The sequence below is a fragment of the Drosophila innubila genome, chromosome X, assembly GCF_004354385.1.
Source record: "Drosophila innubila isolate TH190305 chromosome X, UK_Dinn_1.0, whole genome shotgun sequence".
NCBI classification, from domain to species: domain Eukaryota; kingdom Metazoa; phylum Arthropoda; class Insecta; order Diptera; family Drosophilidae; genus Drosophila; species Drosophila innubila.
In genome coordinates, this window is record NC_047626.1 from 26,465,519 (window position 1) to 26,489,030 (window position 23,512).

Consider the following 23,512-nt stretch of genomic DNA (forward strand, 5'->3'; position numbering starts at 1 on the left):
TTTTCCCTAAATACAAAATATAAATGTTTTGCTTTATTTTTCAGACACACAGATTATTGATGATATATGATTTTAAACGAGCTAACAAAAAAAATAATGTAAATACATATTTTCGTAGACACAAACTTCGAATGCCATTATTTTTATATTTAATACACAAATTTAAAAATTACTTTATGCTTCTTGTTTTCAATTATAAATTTATACTTCTTTTAATTCAACAAATATTAAATTTGTTGAAAGCAATTCGAGAGTACTTTTCTTGAACCTAATTAATAAAATTAACTGTGGGAAATATTCGTATGATAGAGGACAAAGATAATGCTATCATTGCTTTGATTGAACAGCTTATATCATGCTACGACTATAGGGCATTAGCATAGCCGCCTAGCTTTAAGTCATCTGTTTTAGCTGCATAATTCTTTAGCTTCTTAGTTCATCAGCTGTTTACATTTTGGTTAGCTGTGTTTTCTTTCACACTGGTTTTTAGCTTGTTGTTGCTGACGTAATTGGTGCCAGTCCAAGTCTGTTGATTATGGCCCAAATGATGACCCACAAATATCGCCGCTGGCATACGCACTTTTTGGCAGGCCGTCAGCTTAGTTTACACACATACGTGCATATATACATGCATATATAGTAAGAGTGAAAGCATTTCGCTGCCTCAATTGTGTGTGTGTGTGTTGTCTACGTGCCGGCAAACACGTCAAAAGAGTCCAAACTGATGATTTACTTAAAGCCAAATGTGTTGTCAACTTGTGTAGCTTAACAGGAAGCAATTGTCCATTTGCAGTGCCAACTAACGGGCCACCTACAATTGCAGTGGGCCCTCTTCCCCTTCCTCTTGCCACACTCTAATTCCCTCTCCACTTACCACTCCCACTTTCTGCCCCACACTCTTCCAGCCCAGTTAAAAAGGGCATTGTGACAGCTGCGCAGACGCAAAAGCCAAACGACACTCTCAGAGAGAAAGGGAGTTTACAACGAGAGCAAAAAAAATGGCAGAGCGAGAGAGAGAGAGAGAGCGAATAAGAGAGAGAGAGCGTGGCTTTGCAGTGGCCATTTCTAGTTGTAGTTGATTTTGGCTTCGTTTTATACATTTTTTTTTTGTACATTTCTTCTACCAACGCTCAGTTGCCCAGCGAACGTCGCAGCGCGCGGCTGCAGAAAGCGCACAGAAAGAAAGTATTAAAGAAAGCACACAACAACAACAACAACAACCTCAACCACAATCACAATAAAAACAAGAAAAGCTCACACCTGAACTCAGGCTATTAAAAACAAAACAAAACGAAACGAAGTGAGGCGACAAAAAAGCTCTCCTTTGACACAGTTCTAAAAACATTAAAAAGTGAGTAGCCATCGTAAAGTGAAAAGCAATAATAAATATACTTAAATACAAATAAATTAATAAATAAACAATGCAAAATTGTGCCAGCGACAAAAAGAAATCAACAACAACAACTACAATGAAAATGACAGCAGCGCAAAATGAGCTCAGAACAACAACAAATTCTAAGCAAAAGCCGCTGTCGCTGTCGACGCAGACGCGTGCGCAATAGCAACGCCGACGCCGACGCCGACGCCGACGCCTACGCAGAGAAGCTTTCTCAACGAAAGTGATTCACGTCTGGTTTCGTTAAGTTTTCGTCGCTGTTATTGTTGCTGCTTGTGTGTGCGTGTGTTATGCATTTCTCTTTAGCGCTGTTTACACAACTATTTAGCGCCTATTCGCAGTGTAACTTAAAAGCTGCTGCTGCTGCTGATGCTGCTGATGCTGCTGATGCTGCTGCTGCTGATGCTGCTGATGCTGCTGCTGCTGATGCTGCTGCTGATTGTGCGACTGCGCAGCTGCTGCGGTTGCTGACGTCGCTGCTCGTACCTTGAACTTGAGCAGCGTAGCGCACATTCAACTCGCGGCGGCGCAGCGTCAACCAGTTTGCAACAACAACAACAACTACAACAATAACAAATATTATTAGCAGCAGCAACAAGTTTGTAATTACTAACAACAACAACTGCGGCAAAGTGCTGCTAATATCACTATTGACTTGGTCCAGGCAAAGATTATGCAAAGTCAGCGACAGGAAACGTTTTTGGCCAAGTCAGCGTACGGCTTAATCGATAGGGCGGCGTGCCAACAAACTGGTTGTGTTTATACACTCACTCAAGTAATTGTTTTCACAAAGCAAAACAAATCACATACTACGCTATGCAAACAGAAACCTTTTCTTCTTTTTTTTTTACTTTATTTTATTATATTGGTGGTGCTTAGAACAGTTAGTCTAGTTATTGTTTTGACAAGGAAACCAGAATCCCATGATTTACTTTTTAACGAAAAAGTTCATATATTTTATTTTGAAAAAAACTTTTTCTTGGTTATGTATTTAATTTTTCTAGCTTGATTAAATCTGTTGCTTATGGGCTTAAAAAAAAATCTACAAATATTATGATTTATTACATAAATACGATTTAACTATTTATTTTTCATTGTCAAAACAATTACACTTGACAAAGTCTATACATATATATAATTTGTGTGCCTGTGTGTGTGTGTACGGCAATTGTTGCATGCCTCTCTGACAAGAAATAATGGGAGGAAAGCTGCAGAGCTCCAATGCAAGTTTTTAAAGTTTTATAATAGCCGCAAAAGATTTCACTTTTATGCGGGAGACTTGCCCATACCTCTGACTGTTCCCCTTTTCCCCCACAAAAACATACAACACGTGCAGCATTACAGACCCAAATAAAGCTCATTTCGAAGCTCAAATACGCTTTTAAAATTAGCAAAGTATTTTAAAGTACAAAATGTGCTTGTAGTGTTCTTAAAGCTTTTCTAACGTGATATCGCTTAAAATAACGGTAGTGCTTTGTTATTAACCGTTAGAACGAAAGCTCATTACGAAAACTTCACATGAAATACAAAATTACACTATCATTCGTCATTCATCATTTATCATTTATCATTCGGGTGTTGAATTGAAATTCCGATCGTAAAAGTTTGATAAGAGTGCCAAGCATGTTGTAATGCCCCAAGCGGGAAAGGGTATTGCATATCAAATGGAGTTACGAAATTATCGTAATGCTGCTCCCTCCACACAAAGATCGTGATCGAAATGTTGAAGCATGAAAACTGTTTTTCTATGTGTATCCAAAATGATCGCTTCGTTGTTTAACCTGATTACATATTTTAAACGTATGTACGATATGTACATACCCTGTACAATTAAAGCTCTCTGTAGTGGTCTAATCGACTTTGCGAGTGACTGACATTGATTGACAAGCAAAACGCGGTTGAAAACGTAAAAGGAAATTCAATTTATTACAGTGGTCTCCATTTATGACGTAAGTGAATACGCTGGCGGTATTTTAGACAATTCTACGCCCGAAGCAGGGAAATTGAGTGGAAAGTTATTGTGTAAACTGCAGGTTATCATTAATCAGTATGTATTTCAAAATTAATTTGAAACACATTAGTGGCAAAATAGTTAATAGCTTTTGACACAAGTATATGTTTGGCATAAACTCATTTTTAAAAACTAACTTACCCCCTTAGTGGAAATGTATTGCTAATGCACTGAAAAAAAAGACCAACTTCTAAAATCAAGAGCATTCATCTTAAATATTTTGTTCTTTAAATACGATTATTTTAAGAACAAATTACTAAAACTCACAATACCAATCTAAAAAATCTTTAAATCTTAATATAAGAATAAAAATCTTAAATTGTTAGGAAAGTATAAATAGGTGCAAATTAAAATAACATTTCAAAAATTACTAAAACAGAATAAAAGGTAAATAAATCAAAATTTAAAAATAAAAAAAATTATAAATATAAAAAATAAATTTTTATTTTTTTTATTTTTTTAATTTTAATTTTAAGAACATTTATTCTTAAAATAAGAACTTGGTCATATTTAAAATGTTCTCAAAATCAAGATGTGTTCTCTTAATTGATGTTCTCGACGCATTTTTTAGACCAAAAATCTTTCTTCAAACAGCTGCAAAACTTATATTCAGACATTTATTTTATTCGCAAATATTATTAAGGTTCTCGATGAAATTCAGTTTGTTTGTTTTTTAATTGTTGTATATCTTAAAATACGTCCAAATATAATTGTTACCAATTTCGATAACGCTTGATATTTCTTGATTGATTTTCCATCAACTGATCAAAAGATTCTTAATTGCAGACACGCTGAGTTCATTCAGATCATTAGCATCGTAATCGTTATCGTTCTCGTTATCTTTGGAACCGATTGACGGAGGCAACATGAGCTCGGCGATTGTGGGCGCGGCATCGGCGATTGGAGGCGCGGTGACGGCGGCAACAAGCAACAGTTGGTTCATCCCAATGTTGATGGCAGCGGTCGCCTATTTTCAGTACGAAGAGATCATGGATCCCGAATCAAAGCCGAGCGATGTGAGCAGCGATGATATTCTCGATCATTACGATTTCATAGTGATAGGGGCCGGTTCCGCGGGTGCTGTGGTTGCCAATCGCCTAACCGAGGTGGAGAACTGGAATGTGCTATTGCTGGAGGCGGGCGGGGATGAGACGGAGCTAACGGATGTTCCCCTCATGGCCGGGTATCTACAGCTCTCGAAGATCGATTGGCAATACAAGACAGAACCCTCAGGAACAGCGTGTCTGGGTACGTACTAGGGGTATTGATACGAACATATCGGTACCCACTCCTGGGTTGGGTTACTAACTTAATCTGTCTCTCTATATCAACTACAGCTATGCAGGGAGGACGTTGCAATTGGCCTAGGGGCAAGGTGTTAGGCGGTTCAAGTGTGTTGAATTACATGCTTTATTTGAGAGGGTCGAAGCACGACTATGACAACTGGGAGGCACTCGGCAATCCCGGCTGGTCCTATCGCGACGCCCTGTATTATTTCAAGAAGTCGGAGGACAATACGAATCCCTACCTGGCCAGCACTCCATATCACGCAACTGGGGGCTATTTGACGGTGGGGGAGGCGCCTTATCACACCCCCCTGGCAGCCAGCTTTGTGGAGGCGGGCGTTGAGATGGGCTACGATAATCGGGACTTGAATGGCGAGAAAATGACGGGTTTTATGATTGCCCAGGGAACTACCAGACGTGGATCACGTTGTTCCACATCCAAGGCGTTCCTGAGACCAGCTCGACTTCGTCCCAATTTGCACATCTCGATGAATTCGCATGTGACGCGCATCATGATCGATCCGATCAGTAAGCTGGCTTTTGGCGTGGAATTTGTCAAGGATCAGAAACTGTATCATGTGCGTGCCACCAAGGAAGTAGTGCTATCGGGTGGTTCGGTTAACAGTCCCCAGCTGTTGATGCTGAGCGGAATCGGACCGCGTAAACAGCTGGCCAAGCACCGCATTCCCGTCATCAAGGAGCTAAGCGTTGGGGAGAATCTACAGGATCACATTGGTCTCGGCGGATTGACGTTTCTAGTGAATCAACCCGTTTCCATTGTGGAGAATCGTTTCCACACAATGTCAACGGTACTGCAGTACGCGGTCTTTGGCCAGGGACCCCTCACCATACTGGGAGGCGTCGAGGGTCTCGCCTATGTGAATACTAAGTATGCGAATAGCACGCTAGATTGGCCGGACATTGAGTTCCATTTTGTGTCGGGATCAACCAATTCGGATGGAGGATCGCAGCTGCGTAAGGCACATGGATTAACGGATGCCTTCTATAGATCGGTCTTTGAGCCGATCAATAATCGTGATGCTTGGAGCATTATTCCCATGCTGTTGCGTCCCAGGAGTGTAGGAAGTATTCGATTGCGTAGCAGCAATCCCTTTGATTATCCCTACATCTTTCCCAACTATCTGAGCGATGATTTCGACATGAAGACCTTGATCGAGGGCGTTAAGGTCGCCGTAGCTCTGTCTCGAACAAAGGCCATGCAACGTTTTGGCTCGAGACTATCAAGCATACATTGGCCGGGATGCGAGCAGCTTCCTCCACTCACCGACGCCTATTGGGAGTGCATGATCCGACGCTATACATCGACAATCTATCATCCCGTTGGCACCTGCAAGATGGCGCCCTATTGGGACAAGGATGCGGTCGTTGATGCCAAACTTCGGGTCTACGGCATTCGTGGACTTCGGGTGATCGATGCCAGCATTATGCCCAAATTGGTATCGGCCAATACGAATGCTCCCGTTATTATGATCGCCGAGAAGGGCAGCGATATGATCAAGGAATTCTGGATCAAGAACACTATAGTCTGATAAGGCCCGATAACACCCGAACATCATGTTTAAGCGAGTGTGTGAGTGTATGTGAATCTGAATGTAAATGTGTATGAGTGCCAGAGTGAGTGCCAGTGCCAGAGTGAGTGTGACTCTCTAGATTTAATGGGTGCACCTTCTTTAAGGTATTCGTTCCCAACTTTTTTTTTTTTTGTTATTCTTAAGCCATCCCAATGTATTTATTAAAACTTTATGAAAATGCAAACCAAGTGACCATTAAATGAGTATTTCTTTTAAACGATGCGTTTCATTTTCACTAAATACTTTTGGTACTTGGTACAAGTGTAAGCAGCAAAGAATTTGTACAACAATTGTACCATGTTTTCTCATGTATTTCTGTTTTAAATATATTATTGAGGTACAAATGTACCTTAGTCGAGATATAGGAATATTTTGGAAACAGTTGTATCTTTATATCAGAAAATATTTACCTAAATACTAGTAGAATATTTGGTAACATTTTTTTTTAAAAGAGGTTTTTATATTGTATTGGAAGTATGTACTTTCTAATGTTATAGCTTTTTTAATGAGCACCCGAGTATCATTCTACCCATGTGTATCTGTTGCAAACAAATCTATCAGTCTACAAACAACACTTGAAGAACTTGATACACTTTGATCCCTTTACAATTACTTTATCATATCTGCTGCAATTAAAGTTTTAAAAATTAATGCCATGGGGTGAAAGATTGATAAATAAATTGCAAATATAATTAAAACGATATGAAGGCAGGTGTGTAACGAGAGAAATCATAAGTGCTGCTCAGCAGATGATAAGATAAAGTTGAAGAGGCTATAAAATGAAATCAAATAGTCTTAAGTACTATTATTATAGGCTATAAATAACCAGCATAATCTTGTAACAAAAAGTTATGACAAGCCCAAATGGATTAGATAGCAGATAAATTCAGACATAGTATCTCCAAGCAAAATTAAGTTTAATTTTGTGCCCCAAGATAACATTTTGGATCAAGTATTAAATGGTATTAGAAGATCTACAGCTTAAGTAAGCCAGATATGAGACAATCTCAAGGCATTTCAAGTTTGGATTTAAGATTCATGCAAATATTAACTTTGTATATAGTTTGGGATAATTTAATGATGCTAGTATTACAGGGTATAAAGGGAGTAATTAACTGATATGTTATTTGGATACATATGTTTATTATAAAGGAATTTCATTATTTAGATCAGGCAGATCATTATCTAGTTGGTTCTCCTCTGCTTGATTTCCTAGCATGGCTTCCAACTGATTCTCCTCCAGCTGTTCCTCATTGAACTGATCTTCATTGAAATGATCTTTATTAAACTGATCCTCATTCAACTGATCCTCTTCCAACTGATCCTCATTAAGCTCATCCCCATTCCACTGATCCTCCCGTATCATGCGTGCTCCCTGCTCGCCAATCATCATGGATGGTGCATTTGTGTGTCCAGCAGTTATCTCTGGCATCACACTGGCGTCCACAACCCTCAATCCTTGGATGCCACGCACTCTGAGGCGTTCATCGACGACGCCACGTGGATGAGTTGGAGCTGCCATGCGGCAAGTGCCGACGGCGTGCCACGCCCCAATGAACATGTAACGAATGTGGCACAGCCAATAATCATCCGAGTCCGGTGGCAGGACATCGCATTCGGGCAACGGTGGCAGCCACAGTTGCATGCCACAGCGTTGAAAGGCGCGTGTGGCAGCCAGCTGTTGCACGTAGCGCACAAAGCGCAACAATGTGGCACGATCATCGGCATGATCGCCATAATTGTTGCGTATCAAGGGCTTCTGTCGAGGATCCTTGCTGCGCAAGCTGACGCTGCCTCGTGATTTGGGCAACAACAGGGAGCCCATGACTTGCAACATGTCCGTCTGCTGCAGCGCCGCCTGCTGGGCCGCCACCAACTCTGGACGGAAGCCCAAATAGCCAAAGCTGCCGGCGCCACCGCGTTGCAACAACGTGTGTGCCACAACATGAAGATCGGGCTGTCCACTGCGACTTTGCGGTGCACTCGAGTTGAGGAAACCCATCATGGAGAAACTGGACGCCAAAGGACCACGCTGATCCTGCAACAGATACTCGGCCACCGAGGCGGGCTCAAACGCGCCACGCCCCCTGTCGGAGGTGCTGTTGACGGCACAGTTGCGTGTGAAGCGTAGGAAAAGCGGCAACATGCCGTGATCATGCAAATTCTCACCGACTCCCGGCAGATCCAGTTGCGATCTGATGCCAAGTTTGGTCAGCTTTTGAGCGGGGCCAATTCCCGAGAGCAGCAACAATTTGGCCGAGTTAATGGCGCCCGCACTGACAATCACTTCCCTTCGGGCCCAGACACCAAAGCTGCCGTTGCGATCTTGCAACGTGTAGGAGACTCCCCTAGCCCTCGGTTGCCCACTCCCCGGCGAGTTGAAGAGCAGACGCTCGGCTTGAGCTCCGTGCAGGATACGAAGATTGGAACGTTGTCGCACCTCGGGTGTGGCCAGATATTTGCGTGCACTGTTCGCTCGCCGTCCGCTGTTGATTGTGGCAGGCACATGGTGCGTGTAGCCAAAGCTGCTGCCTGCCACCAGAGGTTGCCGCATGCGTGGCACGCCCAATTCCGCGGTGGCAGCATAGATCAATGTCGAGAGTCGCAAGTTCAAGGGCTCGACGGGAAAGTAACTGAGTTGCAATTGCGTTTGCAGGCGGCGATAAGCGTGTTGCACGTGCAACCAATCCCAACCCTTTAAGCCGAGTCGCCAGCGCCAGCCCTGAAAATTCTCCGCACTACCTGGCACATAGATGTTGCCATTGATAGCGCCGGTGCCACCGAGCAACTGTCCGTGCCACCAGCAGCAGCCGTGTGGCGGTTGCATGGCCTGACAACACTTTGGATTCGGTTCGGCCTCATCGTGCCACATGTAGCGTGCATCATGATGCAGCGTGCCACTCCAGCCATAAATCTCCGACTCAAGAGGTGGCAAGTTGCCCGCCTCCAGCAGCAGCACTTGAACATTCGGTTGCTCGCTCAATCGACTTGCCACAATGCTGCCGGCACTGCCTCCTCCCACCACAATATAGTCAAAGGTGTTGCCTTGATTTTGCATCTCAGGTGTGGCAGGTGCCACATACGCTGGCGGCCAATCGCTGCTGTTGGTCAACTTCCAGGCGCTGGCATTCAATGCACTCACCACAGATTCGATGCTAGCGATTCCAAAGCCGCTGCTTCGTGGATTCCCCGGCTCATCCCCACCACTGGCCACAGCTCCTTGCAGCAGGGCAATCGTACAGCACAGGGTTGCTATTGTTGCCAAAGCTGCCAGGGTTGCCAACCTGCTGGTGCAGTGAGACCGCACGTTCGGGCTGTGCATGTTGAACTGTTTAGGCCGGGCTAAGACTATTTGGCTCGTTGCCTTCCATACCATAAAGACAACCCAAAATGATTCACGTTTTTTACCTTTAAATTTTAAATGTTTTTAATAACTTGTTCTCATGATCTGCGACTTTACAAATTTTATTTGATTCTTTTTATCTGCCATTTGCCTTTATTATTGTGTGTGTCTCTTTCTATTCTCTTTATTTTGTTCTGTTTACACAGCTCTTTAAATATTTCCGATTCTCTCTCCATCTATGTTACCTTTCTCTCCCTCTCTTTCTTTGCGCCCAAAGCTTCCACTCTTAAATAACAGAGGTGCCAGTGCTTAAAGCTCTCGCTTTGAACTTAACAGCAAATGCTTTGTATACTCTACAAAAAATGGGCATGCTGCATATGTAAGAAATTTCAATGATATAAAGTTTGGAATGACGTTTCTTAACTCTGAAAATCCCATGCAAATCTTTCAAACTCTAAGGAGGGCATTTCTAAGTCGTCCACTCGCCTTACTTCTGCAAAAATATTTAATTAAGTATATTTCAAACTCTAAACGACTAAGTCAAGTCCAAGTCACGATAACTGATAGTTTCGTTTTAAATTAAAATTTCATTTAACTGTTCATTACATTTTTAGAGTTTTTCAGAGACTTTGAAGAGATACACATTCAGTTAGTCAATTAACTGATAACAAATTTTATTTTGCAAAAAAAAAATACCTTAAAAAAGGTTTTTTTGTCGGGAGCACTATGCAAATATTATAAGTACGAAATGAAGAATAAAATCAAGAAAATATATTTCACTTAATACAATAAGGGGCGTGGCAGACCCCCCAAAGTATATATATTCTTGATCAGGGTCAACAGCCGAGTCGATTGAGCCAAGTCCGTCTGTCTGTCCGTCTGTCCGTTTGTCTGTTCGTCAGTTTGAGCGCGTCGATCTCAGAAACCATAAGAGCTAGAGACTTCAAACTTGGTATGTAGGTTCCTGGATAGTAAAGGCAGATCATGTTTGTTTTTATTTCTGGATCGGATCACTATATCATATAGCTGCCATAGGAACGATACATCGAAAATTAAGTTTTAGTATGAAAAAGTTATTTGTTTGTTGAGATATCAGAATCAAACTGATAGAATATGCATCTGGGCTGGTATTATACATCAGAACCAAGTTTGGTTAAAATCGGTCCACTATATCATACAGCTGCCATAGAAACGATACATCGAAAATGAAGTTTTAGTATGAAAAAGTTATTTGTCAGATATCAGAACCAAACTGATAGAATATGCATCTGGGCTGGTAATATACATCCTGACCAAATTTGGTTAAAATCGGTCCACTTTATCATATAGCTGCAATAGAGACGCTCCTTCTTTAATACTATTTAATACTATAATTGTAATTAAATTTGTTGCTTTTTGCGATTTTGTTTAGCATATCTTGTTTTCTTTTCGCACGGAAGTCTTATACTACAAAGTCATACCCAATATGTATGTATATTTGTATATATATATGTGTATTCATTTAAGTAAATGAGTTAATCAAAATATACTCGACATTATCAGCGAATGAGGGTTTGACATAATACACAAAACACTCAAACACTCAAATTCAAGCGAACAAAGTTCCAGTGTAAATTGTCAAGCGATTCACTTATCGATGCGATCTAAAAGTTCAGATTACGAAACTGAATAAAAACAAACTAGACGTGAGAATGTAAATAATGTAAATATCTCTTGTTGCATAGCTGAAGCTTTAATACGCTTTCTAATTTAGTTTTTGCCACTTTAATAAATACGTAAATTTCTCTATTTGTTAAAACAAATAAAAATAATGAATTATACAAAATATATTTTAAAATATGCATCTTTCATTTTGTCAAAACAATTACTTAACTTGGGGACTTGAGGGAGCATTTTCAACAGAAGAGTTCTAACTTGTTGTGTAATCGATACACCGATCACGAAGCGGCACGCTTCCATCTCTAGGGGTAACAAACACACAGACATTGGTCAATGCACCTGCAAGTTGGTCAAAAGCGATTTGATGGCTCAGCAAATTGTGCAGAACTGTGTAGAATTACCCTACTCAAAGAGAACTCCAATCCCAAAAGCCGGGTTCAGTTTGAAATTGACTAACAACTCGAATTGAATTGAAAACGAATCTAAAAGTGAATCTACAACGGAAATGACGGCGGTCAACACATTTGTGACCATATGGCGATTCCTGCTGACACTGGGACCCTCAGCAATGGTTATTCTCATGCTAAATAAGGGCATTAAGGATTACAGATCGGATATTGTCGATGAGGAGCATCGGGTGCGTTCGATACACATCGAACAGTTGCGCAACAGTTACGATTTCATTATTGTGGGCGGCGGCTCAGCGGGTTGTGTTCTTGCCGCTCGTCTCTCCGAGAATCCGGCTTGGAATGTGCTTCTGCTTGAAGCTGGAGGGGATGAGCCCCTCTTGATGGACTTGCCCCAAATGTATCCGGTATTCCAGCGCAGTCCATGGGATTGGAAGTATTCGACGGAGCCCTCGGATCGCTATTGTCTGGCAATGGAGGATCAACGTTGTTTTTGGCCGCGGGGCAAGGTGCTCGGAGGTTGCAGCTCCATCAATGCGATGATGTATGTTCGAGGGAATCGTCATGATTACGATCATTGGGCCGAGTTGGGCAATCCGGGCTGGAATTATGACAATATTCTGCATTATTTCCGAAAAGCGGAGGATATGCGTGTGCCGGGCTACGAGCATAGTCCGTACCATGGCCACGGTGGTCCGATCAGCGTGGAACGCTACAGATCCCCATCGCCATTGCTGGATATATTCATGACAGCTGCCAGTCAACTGGGATTGGCCCATCCCGACGGCGATTTCAATGGACGCACTCAGAGCGGATTTGCCCCACCACATGGCACCCTGCGGGATGGATTGAGATGTAGCACCAACAAGGGTTACATGCGTCGCAGTTGGCAGCGTCCCAATCTCGATATTGTGCTCAAGGCATTTGTGCAACGATTGATTATCGATGGCACCGGAAGCAAGCGTGTCCTGGGTGTCACATTTGAGTATGGATTGGGGCAATACAATGTGCTGGCCAGCAGGGAGGTGATCCTTGCAGCTGGCGCCTTGGCGAGTCCACAACTCTTGATGGTCAGCGGCGTGGGACCCAGGGAGCAACTGCAGCCACTTGGCATTGAGGTATTTCAACATTTGCCCGGCGTGGGTGGAAATCTACAGGACCACATTTCCACATCGGGTGCCATTTATACCTTCGATAGCCAACAGCCGGGTCAGCACTTGTCCTTCATTGTGCCTGACCAGTTGTCTGAGGAGTCGGTGAACCAGTTTCTTCACGAGCGGCGAGGATTCTTCTATGCGATGCCCGTCAGCGAAGTCATGGGTTTCATAAGTACACGATATGAAAAGTCTGGACGGGATTGGCCCGACGTACAGCTCTTTATGGGTAGCTATGGTTATGGTGCTGATGGTGGCATGGTTGGCAGACGTGGAGCGGCCATCACCTTGGAGAATTATGCAAACACCTTTGAGCCGGTGATGTATCAGGATTCCTTTGTGATTGCCCCACTGTTGTTGCGTCCACGCTCCCGGGGTTATGTTCAATTGCGCTCCAAGGATGCCAAGATTCATCCGACGATTCATGCCAACTACTATGATGATCCTCTTGACATGGCCATCATGGTCGAGGGTCTTAAAATGGCCCACCATCTCACCCAGACGCCGGCGATGCAACGTTTAAATGCCACCCTAAACATTTACGAGTGGAGAAATTGCCCCGAGGTGGAATACCTCAGTGATGCATTCTGGGAGTGCTTGGCTAGGTATTATTCTCAGACCATTTATCACCCCGTTGGCACCTGTAAAATGGCCCCAGATGGCGATCCCTTTGGCGTTGTCGATCCACGTTTGCGGGTACGCGGTCTCCGTGGTCTTCGGGTGATCGATGCAAGTATTATGCCCACTATTCCCAATGGAAATACAAATGCTCCCACTCTGATGATCGCCGAGCGGGGAGCGGACATCATCAAGGAGGATTGGCATCATTATTCACATGGCGGTTGGATCTAATTGCATTTTAATCTTATTTAGTTCTAGTCAAAGCTACAATCTTTCTTATTTTTCCAACTCTCTATCCTTACCATATATATATATATATCTCTCTTTGACTCGCTCTTCAGTAACTATTCCGTCAGTAAATCTTTTATAATGCACATTATCATTATTCACACCACAGTTAACATATCTCATTTTTCTCTAGTAATTGTTCCATTAATAAATATTTAACACAATAATTCATTCAATTCATTTCGAAGGTCAAAACAATGAAGCAAATGAAACTATTTCTTAACTGGACCACAAAAAAAAGAAACAAGCAACCAAACAATGTGCCAAGGGTTAATAACGATCATTGGCTATACTTTTCAAGAATTGCAACCTTCGATCGTTCAGCGAGCATTCACAGCTCCCACCAAAGCAATTAAAAACCCAGCAGCAAATGCGAAGCTAAGAAAACAACATTCCCACTGAAATTGCATTTAATATGTGACATTTTTCCAGATCATTGTAGCAAAGGTCACCCCAAAGTGGGAACTATGTAGGGAATCTACTGGAAAGTTCCCTATTCGATCAGTTTAAGTCTCAATTAAAAACAAACATTAAAATAATAAAAAAAAGTTCTATATTGAAATACATTTTGCATTTAATATTATTAATTGTATTGCTACTACATAGTGTATGGAATCAACTGGAAAGTTCCCTATTCGATCAGTTTAAGTCTCAATTAAAAACAGAAATTAAAATAATAAAAAAAAGTTCAATAAAAAGTTCTATATTTAAATACATTTTGCAAATAATATTAATATTTTTATTGCTACTACATAGTGTATGGAATCAATTGGAAAGTTCCCTATTCGATCAGTTTAAGTCTCAAGTAAAAACAAAACTTAGAATAATAAAAAAAAGTTCAATAAAAAAGTTCTATATTTAAATAAATTTTGCATTTAATATCATTAATTGTATTGCTACTACATAGTGTATGAAATTAACTGGAAAGTTCCCTATTCGATCAGTTTAAGTCTCAAATATAAACAAAAATTAAAATAATAAAAAAAAGTTCACTCAATAAGTTCTATATTTAAATACATTTTGCATTTAATATCATTAATTGTATTGCTACTACATGGTGTATGGAATCAACTGGAAAGTTCCCTATTCGATCAGTTTAAGTCTCAATTAAAAACAAAAATTAAAATAATAAAAAAAAGTTCACTCAAAAAGTTCTATGTTTAAATACATTTTGCAATTAATATTATTAATTTAGTTGCTACTACATAGTGTATGAAATTAACTGGAAAGTTCCCTACTTGATCAGTTTAAGTCTCAATTAAAAACAAAAATTAAAATAATAAAAAAAAGTTCACTCAATAAGTTCTATATTTAAATACATTTTGCAATTAATAGTATTCATTCTATTGCTACTACATAGTGTATGGAATTTACTGGAAAGTTCCCTATTCGATCAGTTTAAGTCTTAATTAAAAACAAAAATTAAAATTATAAAAAAAAGTTCTATATTTAAATACATTTTGCAATTAATTTTATTAATTCTATTGCTACTACATAGTGTATGGAATCAACTGGAAAGTTCCCTATTCGATCAGTTTAAGTCTCAATTAAAAACAAAAATTAAAATAATAAAAAAAAGTTCACTCAAAAAGTTCTATATTTAAATACATTTTGCATTTAATATTATTAATTTAGTTGCTACTACATAGTGTATGGAATCAACTGGAAAGTTCCCTATTCGATCAGTTTAAGTCTCAATTGAAAACAAAAATTAAAATAAAAAAAAAGGTCAATCAAAAAGTTTTATATTTAAATACATTTTGCAATTAATTTTATTAATTCTATTGCTACTACATAGTGTATGGAATTAACTGGAAAGTTCCCTATTCGATCAGTTTAAGTCTCAATTAAAAACAAAAATTAAAATAAAAAAAAAAGTTCACTCAAAAAGTTCTATACTTAAATACATTTTGCAATTAATATTATTAATTTTATTGCTACTACATAGTTTCTAGCTTTTAAATAAATTGATTTTAAATTTAACGTTTATTGTAGGGTATTTTTTAGGCGTCACAACGCAAAGTTAACTGTTATTTTGATAGGGTATTCTTATATTTTTGGATTATGCATACGTGCAATGCTGTAACTGCTTGTAATGCGATTAGCCGACGCTAGGCGGCGTTCTGTGCAGAGGCGGCGAGGCAAGAGGGCGTGGCAAGGCAAGGCAAGGCGAGGCGAGGCAATGAGGCATTTGTTCCTAATTGAGTTGGAAATCAAAGACAGCGGTTGTTGTAAATGTTGTTGTAGTTGTTGCCGTGCTTGTTGCTGTTGCTGCTGCTGCAGTTGCAATATTTCCCAGCACATTCTGGCGACATTGACAGCGAACGCTGGTAAATTGTTGTTTTTGTTGGGGTCGCAGTTGGTGTTGTTGTAGCTGTTGCCGTTTTGGCGTTATTTGTTGTAATTTTTAAGCGTACGCTGAACCAAATGGCAAACGCGACAAGTTTTACCAGTTTACCGATTGTCGACTGCACACACACACACACACCTGCACACACACACACACACACACACACACACACACACACACACACACACACACATACACATGGAGTGTGTGCTGTGCTGAAGTTTTCAAAAAGGTTTTCGAGATTTTTCACATGTTTCAGTCCACACCGTTTGCTGCTAACATAATGACGCGACCAAAGCAGCAGCTCCAGCTCCAGTTCCAGCTTCGGTTCCATATCAAGCTTCAATTGTTGCTGCTCGTGCTCTGCGCATTGTTGCAGCTGTTGCCAACGATTGTGGCACTGCCACAGGATATTCTTGTGGATGCCACACAGCTGGAACAGGCGCCATCATCGCCAGCTCTGAGTGGGCCATCGGGTGAGTTGTTGTTGTCTCCAGCTGCTGCCTCATCCTTCTGACTGGACTCTACTTCTCCTCACCTGCTACTTACCACTGTCACCAAGTTCCTTTTCACTTCTTCCCTTCTCCTGCAACTAGCTTTACCTTCCTGCTTCCTTCCCATCTCTTTTGTTTCTTTCCACCGCCTTATGCTCCATTCTCCTCTATCCTACGGTCTTCTACCAACTCTGACCTTTTCCTGATTCTCCTTGACTTTCTATACAGTCTCCTACTCTCCTCCTGATTTTCGCAAATTTCGCCTTACCTCTTCCATATATTTCTGACCTTCTCATGTGATACTTCTTGTTGTTTTCTGATTCCTCGGATCCTTTTTGTTTTTATTTTTTGTTCTGATCATTGTTGCTTTATTCTACTACCTTTTGCTTCATTCTTCTCTCACGCATACTGTCTTCTATTGACTCTCCTTTGTATGATGTCTTCTAATTATTCAAGTGACCTTCTTACACATTTTTAGATTCTTCCAATTCCCTCCCTATTCCTCTCATCTTTCCTCTTTCTTTTCCCCCTCTATGTTCAATCCTTATTTTTTATTCTGTCCCACCCTCCTCTTTCTTCTAATCTCTCTCTTATAATCTATCGCTCCCATGCTTCAGTACTCATCTTTTCCTTCCTCCAATTTCCACTTTCTTCCATCAAATTCTCTCTCTTCTCTATACCTTCCATTTCCTCCACTTTTCATTCCATATCCTGATTCTCTACCAATCTCCCATTTTCTAGTTCTTTTGTCTCTTCATTCCTCATCTACCCTTCTCTTCTCTATATATCACCTTTCTATCTTTTTCCTTTTCACTCCTCCGTGACCCTTATAATGTTTTCAGCTTAGATCTATCTAAACTATTCGATCTTTGTAGATCTCAGTGCTGGCCTCAATCTCGTGCCCGTGAGCAATTTGATTGCCGCTGCGGCAAATGCTGAGCCTCCCGCGCCTATTCAATTTGTGCGAATTGCCATGAATAGTGGATTGTGAAAAGCGGCCAACAGGTGGCGTCAACTGTCTACATCACTAATTAAACCTGTATTTAATTTTATGTTATTTTGTTGTTTTTTTTTTATTTTATTTTTTATATAAATGTATATCCTATAAATAAATACCCTGTATTAAAGTAGAGAATAAAATTGGCAAAAAAAAAAATGAAAATTTCGCAAAGAAAAAATAATAACTTTAATTAAAATGTTGCAGAGGAGTGCTTTTTATTGATAATTTTAATCTATAATTTTGATAATGTCTTTTAAGTATCAGCTGAGAAAGGGAAAAATAATGTAAGAGGACAAGGTATGACAAATCTTATATACCTCAGATTCCTACACAGCTAGAGTCTGGTATACGTCCATATTCAGATATTAGCTGATCATTGAATCAAAAGGTTAAGTAATTAAACTCTCATGAGAAACAATAAGGAACAAAAAATAATTTTTTTTTTCAATTTAGAGGGTATCTTGTCGATCACTTGCCACTTGTTTGTGTGTGCAGCGCGTTGTTTGTGGCACTGCCAATTGTTGAATGCCAGCAATGTGGTTCTATTGTCGCGATTATAAAATTTATTCGCCTTTTATAGCTATAACCTGACGAAAAAAAAAATATTAAAAACGTGCAATTCTTTTTTATTGTCAGTGTCGTTGGCATTTGTGTGTTTGCCGATTACAGCGTACCTGTCCTTGATCGACATTGTCGAGGTCTGGGTTACAGTGACAGCCACAATGCAAAATACAACCATTAAAACTATGCAATAACAATAACAACAATAATAATAATAGAAATAATATTTTATATTATAATAATAATAATATTAAATAAATATTACTTTTTCCTTCCTTAAATTGCACACAGATTAGGTTGAATTACCCAATTGTTTTTCCCATTTACATTCGATAAGATAACTGAAAATATTGTTAAATTTTACGATGACCATAAAAGAGAGGCTCTCCAAAGCGAATACTTAACCAAAACTGTTAGATTGGTATAAATGTGTTCTTATCTATGAGTACAAAATAACTTTAAGTGCGTTTACTATATAAGAAGGTCAGTTACGAAATCTCTATCAACCGAAAATCTCCCAAAAATTAAGATTTGGGAGATTTTCGGTTGGTTTCGATTTCTGTGGAACCCCTGTATACAAATTATAACGTTTCTGAAGATGGACACATTTTGGGCAAGCTTTCCTTTGTTGAAATGCTTGATACTTAAATACAATTTTCTATGCAGTATCATCTGAAATGATTGTTGGAAAATTAAGTTGAAAATCATTAAAAAAAATTCGTTGAACGCTTGCTTAACCCATCATATGATATTCAAGTTGTAATTTGAATTATCAACTGCGTCATATTCAAATTTCGAATGCCTAGGTTCCTTAAATAAGCAACAAAAAAAAATATATGCAAAATAAAAAAAATTGTAATGTAATTAAATACTGGAAGTAAATTGATTAAATTTATTTTATATGCAATAAACACGCTACAATTGTTTGCCGATAAGAACTTACAATTCAATAATAATCGTTTGAGTTTATCTCATCTAAATCAAATAAATTAACATGTAAGCATGTAAAAAAAAATTTAATTTGTAAGTGATTAAAAGTAGATTGTACAATATATTTTGATCTCATTGACTAGATTATTTTAATGAATAGTTGTCAACTTTTGTCAATCAGTCAATCTTTAGTCTATTTTTTTTTTTTCAAATTGTATGACAAAATTCTAGAAATTTTGCTGTAGGCTCGATTACACTGAGAGAGATTTCGTTAGAAATACTCAAACACATTCAAATAATTAATGGATAATGATTTACTGCCTAACGTTCAGGTAAATCATGCTGCAAATATTAAAAATTATTTCAGTTTCTTCTGATTGAGTGACTGAAAGAGTTAAAACACAGCTTAAGCGCTACCGTTAACTGTTAATCTGTAAAGTACATGATTTGGCAATTGTCAAAGTATTGCATTCACTGAGTATTTGTGAGAATTTGAGTATTTGCAATGTGGAAGTGGCACGTGTTGGGGTCACTGAGCAAACAGGCAAACAGGAGCAACAGTTACAGATCATACACAGATTGATATCGCTCTGATTCATTGTTGTTCTCTCTCAGTCAACATCTCGTCAGCAGCGATAACCGGCTAACAGACGGAAAGACATACTCTTATCGCATCTATAAAAGCAAATCGCAAACTCGGGCGACGAGTCAAATCGGCAAAGTGTATAATGTTGGCAACAAGCGATCTAACGGATGCGGCTCAGTGCGGAACACCCGGTATTGGACTGTTGCAGGGCATGGTTACCTTGTTGGTGCAGACTCTACTTTCCGCCCAATGCAATGTTGCACCATCTAAGCTCTGGCCACCGGACTATGGGGATCAACTCGCCGATCTTCGCGAGGAACTCAATTATGACTTTGTTGTCATTGGTGCCGGCTCAGCGGGTTCTATTGTCGCCAGTCGACTTAGCGAGAATCCCAATTGGCGTGTTCTCGTCCTGGAGGCAGGTGGTGATCCACCAGTTGAATCCGAGGTGAGTTCAAATCAGTTCTGTGTTTAATTAACTTTCAATGTCAAGTTGAAGGCAAAATGTAAACAGGAATTGCGTCAGTCAAGTGCGACACTTGTATGGAATATACAGTTAGTCTAATAAATTTTTTAACCAAATTATAAGTTCACATAAAATATTTTGTTTTATTTTTTTCTATTAAAAATCCCTTATTTTTTTTTGGTTTTATTATAGTTGCTTACGGTTCATAAACAAATTACAGCTTATACTTTGTCAACATAGTCACATGAGTAACTGTAGCCTGTAAAACCAGTTTGATTTTCCGAACGATTCCCTGAAATCGAATCTTCGTCTATTTAAGGCACTCATTTAAAACAATTTAACTGTTCTTCCCATGTTAATGTGACGTTAACAGTGTGAAGTTAACAGTAACATGTTAGCAGTATTTAAAAGGTTTCATTTTTTGTATTAAAAGTAGCTTAATTAAGTCATTGCAAAAATGTTGTTTTACACAAAAATACATTTGTTTATCAAGCGAGGTTATCTTAAGATAAGCTAAGGTCGAAAGACATTGTAGTGCATTATCTTAGATTTATAGCTTCAGAAAACAAGTAAATCTGTTACACTCGGTAAACAAATTTACCTTTTTTATTATTAATAAATTTTTTCTCAGAATGGGAAAAAACACCTCAAATATTTCTACAATAGCATTTAAAGATATATATATATATATATTTGAAGTATATATTTTGAAGTAAATTTTATTTTTTTAAGGGATATTTCAAATAACGGTATTGCAACTTTAAAATTTCGGGAAAGTTCGAAAAAAAAATATTGCCTTATTTTCTACTATTTTTATGGCAGTGGTGTCAAAATATATTTAATATATATTTTAATATATATAGAAAATATATTTTATTAAGATAAGGATTAAGTAAAAGTGTAGTTGAATTTTATTGTAATGCTTATATCTTCTATAATAACAGATCCCAGCGCTGTTCTTTGGACTACAGCACTCGGAGTTCATTTGGAATTACTTCACAGAGCCGAGCAAATCATCCTGCCAGGCGATGAAGAATGGTCGCTGTTATTGGCCACGTGGAAAGATGATTGGCGGAACGGGTGGAGTTAATGCGATGCTCTATATTAGGGGTAATCGTCAGGACTTTGACACTTGGTCGGCGATGGGCAACGAGGGCTGGAGTTACGATGAGGTCTTGCCCTATTTCGAGAAGTCGGTGCGTCCAGTGGAAAATGCGACGCATCCACAGGGTTATGTAACATTGACTAAATTTGAGATGCCTGCCATAGAAAAAATGATATTCGATGGCGCCGAATCGTTGGGCGTGCGACACGTGCGCGAGTTTGCCGAGGGCAGTTTTGTGGGTTATTCAAATGTGCCGGTCACAGCACAAAATGGACAACGTGCTCACACAGGAAAAGGACATCTGGGTCGAGTTGCCGGACGATCGAATCTTCATGTGATTAAACATGCTCTGGTCAAACAACTGCATTTTGATGCCACCGGACAGCGAGTGGAGGCTGTGAGCTTTGTGCGTGGCGAGCGCACATATCGTGTGGGCGTGGCCAGGGAGGCAGTTCTATCAGCAGGCGTTATAGATTCCCCAGCATTGCTTCTTAGATCCGGCATCGGACCACGTCAACATTTGGAGGAACTGCATGTCCCAGTGGTGAGAGAATTGCCTGGAGTCGGTGGCAATCTGCAGGATCATGTTTTGGTGCCACTTTTCATGGAGCTGGAAAGTTCAAAAGAGCTGCCAACTCAAAGGGAAATTCTCGACAACATCTATGAGTATCTATTGAATCGAACGGGACCCTTGGCCACTCACGGTACCGCCTCCCTTGTGGGATTCATCAACACGGCAAACAACACTGATCCACGTTATCCGGATGTGGAATTCCATCATTTGGCCTTCGAGCGTGGACGTCACGACACCCTCGAAATGTTCCTCAACGGACTCAGTTTTCAGGACCAATATGTGAAGCATCTGCAGCAGCAATTGACCAAATTTGATATATTATGCATCTTTGTGCTTCTCTCTCATCCCCAATCGAAGGGTCAGTTGAGTCTACGCAGCAAGGAGTTCAGAGAGCCCCCTCTGTTGGTTAGTAACTATTTGACTCAACCGGAGGATATGGCAACTCTATTGCGTGGCATTCGCTATCAGGAGAGTCTATTGAGTACCGCCTCATATCAAGCTTCTCGGGCTCAAATCACTCATATACCGATCCCTGAGTGCGATGCATCGAATGAATATCGATCGGATGATTATTGGAGATGTTATGCCAAGTATTTTTCAATCACCTGCTACCATCAAACAGGCACTCTCAAAATGTCCCCGGCTAGTGATCCCAATGCCTGTGTCAATCCTCGACTCCAGCTCCATGGCATTGACAATCTTCGTGTCGCCGATGCCAGCATCATGCCCAAAATTGTCAGTGCCAATACAAATGCCGCCACGGTCATGATTGGGGAGCGTGCCGCGGACTTTATCTCTCAGGATTGGACGGGGTCAGGTGATGGAGCAGAGGAGCCAAAACGGCATTTCCATGATTACGATTTGTAATCGCTGGCACAGTTTCTAGTATATTAAATTGCAGATACTATATATTGATAAAAGTCATTTTAAGCCTAGCGTTTGTCAAATTTAATCTCTTTTTTTTGTTCTATTTTAATAAAATATTAAATTAAATAATATCTGTTTATTTTTCTCAAGTGAAGCAAATGTTTTCCATTTTTCCGAATTTATGATTTAGTTTTTTTAATAGCATCTTAATCCAAAATCTTAAGAATTCAAAATGCCATTACATATATACAAAACATTAATCTTGATATGAAAACATATTTACAATAACAATTGATCATACTTTGGTTGAAGTTCAATTAAGGAAATGTCAAAAATTTTATCAATTATACTTTATATATCATATTTTAAATAAAACAAGTGGGTGGTTACAGTCGAGCACGCTCGACATAAGGATACTTTGAGCCCAGGTACTTTGTACTGAAAGTTGATTTTCGAACGATTGCTCCTATGGTAGCTATATGATATAGGAAAATGATTTTAACCAAATTTGGCCAGGATATATAACACCAACAAAAATGCATGTTCTATAAGTTTGACTAAGATATCTAAGAAAACAAAAATCTTTTTCATACTAAACCTTGATTTTCGACTGAGCGTCCCTATGACAGATATAAGATATAGTGGTCCGATTTGAGCCAAATTTGGTCAAGATACACATTACCAGCTCGGATGTATATTGTGTCAGATTAGTCGAGATAACTTCATAACTATATAACTTCATTTTCAAAGTGTCGTTCCTATGGCAGCTATATGATATAGAGGTCCGATCCAAAAAAAAAAAAATCAAACTTGATCTGCGTA

The 23,512-nt window shown here is 39.6% G+C and overlaps 6 protein-coding genes across 8 annotated transcripts in view; 4 read left to right on the forward strand and 2 right to left on the reverse strand.

Moving 5' to 3' along the window:
* Positions 1-23,512, reverse strand: part of LOC117793916 (flotillin-2) — a 124,947-nt gene that overhangs the window by 9,549 nt on the left and 91,886 nt on the right. The window lies entirely within an intron of this gene.
* LOC117793913 (glucose dehydrogenase [FAD, quinone]) lies at positions 4,274-6,502 on the forward strand. The gene is made up of 2 exons (XM_034634358.1): positions 4,274-4,655; positions 4,745-6,502. Exons 1-2 carry the CDS (start codon positions 4,274-4,276, stop codon positions 6,241-6,243), a joined length of 1,881 nt encoding a protein of 626 aa, XP_034490249.1. The 3' UTR covers positions 6,244-6,502.
* On the reverse strand, positions 7,321-9,640 carry LOC117793908 (glucose dehydrogenase [FAD, quinone]). 2 transcript variants are annotated; one of them, XM_034634352.1, is made up of 2 exons: positions 7,640-9,640; positions 7,321-7,609 (listed from the first exon to the last, which is right to left on the reverse strand). In XM_034634352.1, exons 1-2 carry the CDS (start codon positions 9,605-9,607, stop codon positions 7,430-7,432), a joined length of 2,148 nt encoding a protein of 715 aa, XP_034490243.1. In that variant the 5' UTR covers positions 9,608-9,640; the 3' UTR covers positions 7,321-7,429. The 2 variants fall into 2 exon arrangements, with proteins under 2 accessions (XP_034490243.1, XP_034490242.1); XM_034634351.1 differs by having other exon boundaries at positions 7,321-9,640.
* On the forward strand, positions 11,793-13,989 carry LOC117793912 (glucose dehydrogenase [FAD, quinone]). Its single transcript, XM_034634357.1, has one exon. It carries the CDS (start codon positions 11,793-11,795, stop codon positions 13,698-13,700), a length of 1,908 nt encoding a protein of 635 aa, XP_034490248.1. The 3' UTR covers positions 13,701-13,989.
* Positions 16,384-17,713, forward strand: LOC117793920. The gene is made up of 2 exons (XM_034634369.1): positions 16,384-16,583; positions 17,477-17,713. Exons 1-2 carry the CDS (start codon positions 16,391-16,393, stop codon positions 17,590-17,592), a joined length of 309 nt encoding a protein of 102 aa, XP_034490260.1. The 5' UTR covers positions 16,384-16,390; the 3' UTR covers positions 17,593-17,713.
* LOC117793911 (glucose dehydrogenase [FAD, quinone]) lies at positions 19,801-22,816 on the forward strand. The gene is made up of 2 exons (XM_034634356.1): positions 19,801-20,126; positions 21,089-22,816. The coding sequence occupies exons 1-2, from the start codon at positions 19,821-19,823 to the stop codon at positions 22,688-22,690; spliced, it is 1,908 nt and encodes a 635-aa protein (XP_034490247.1). The 5' UTR covers positions 19,801-19,820; the 3' UTR covers positions 22,691-22,816.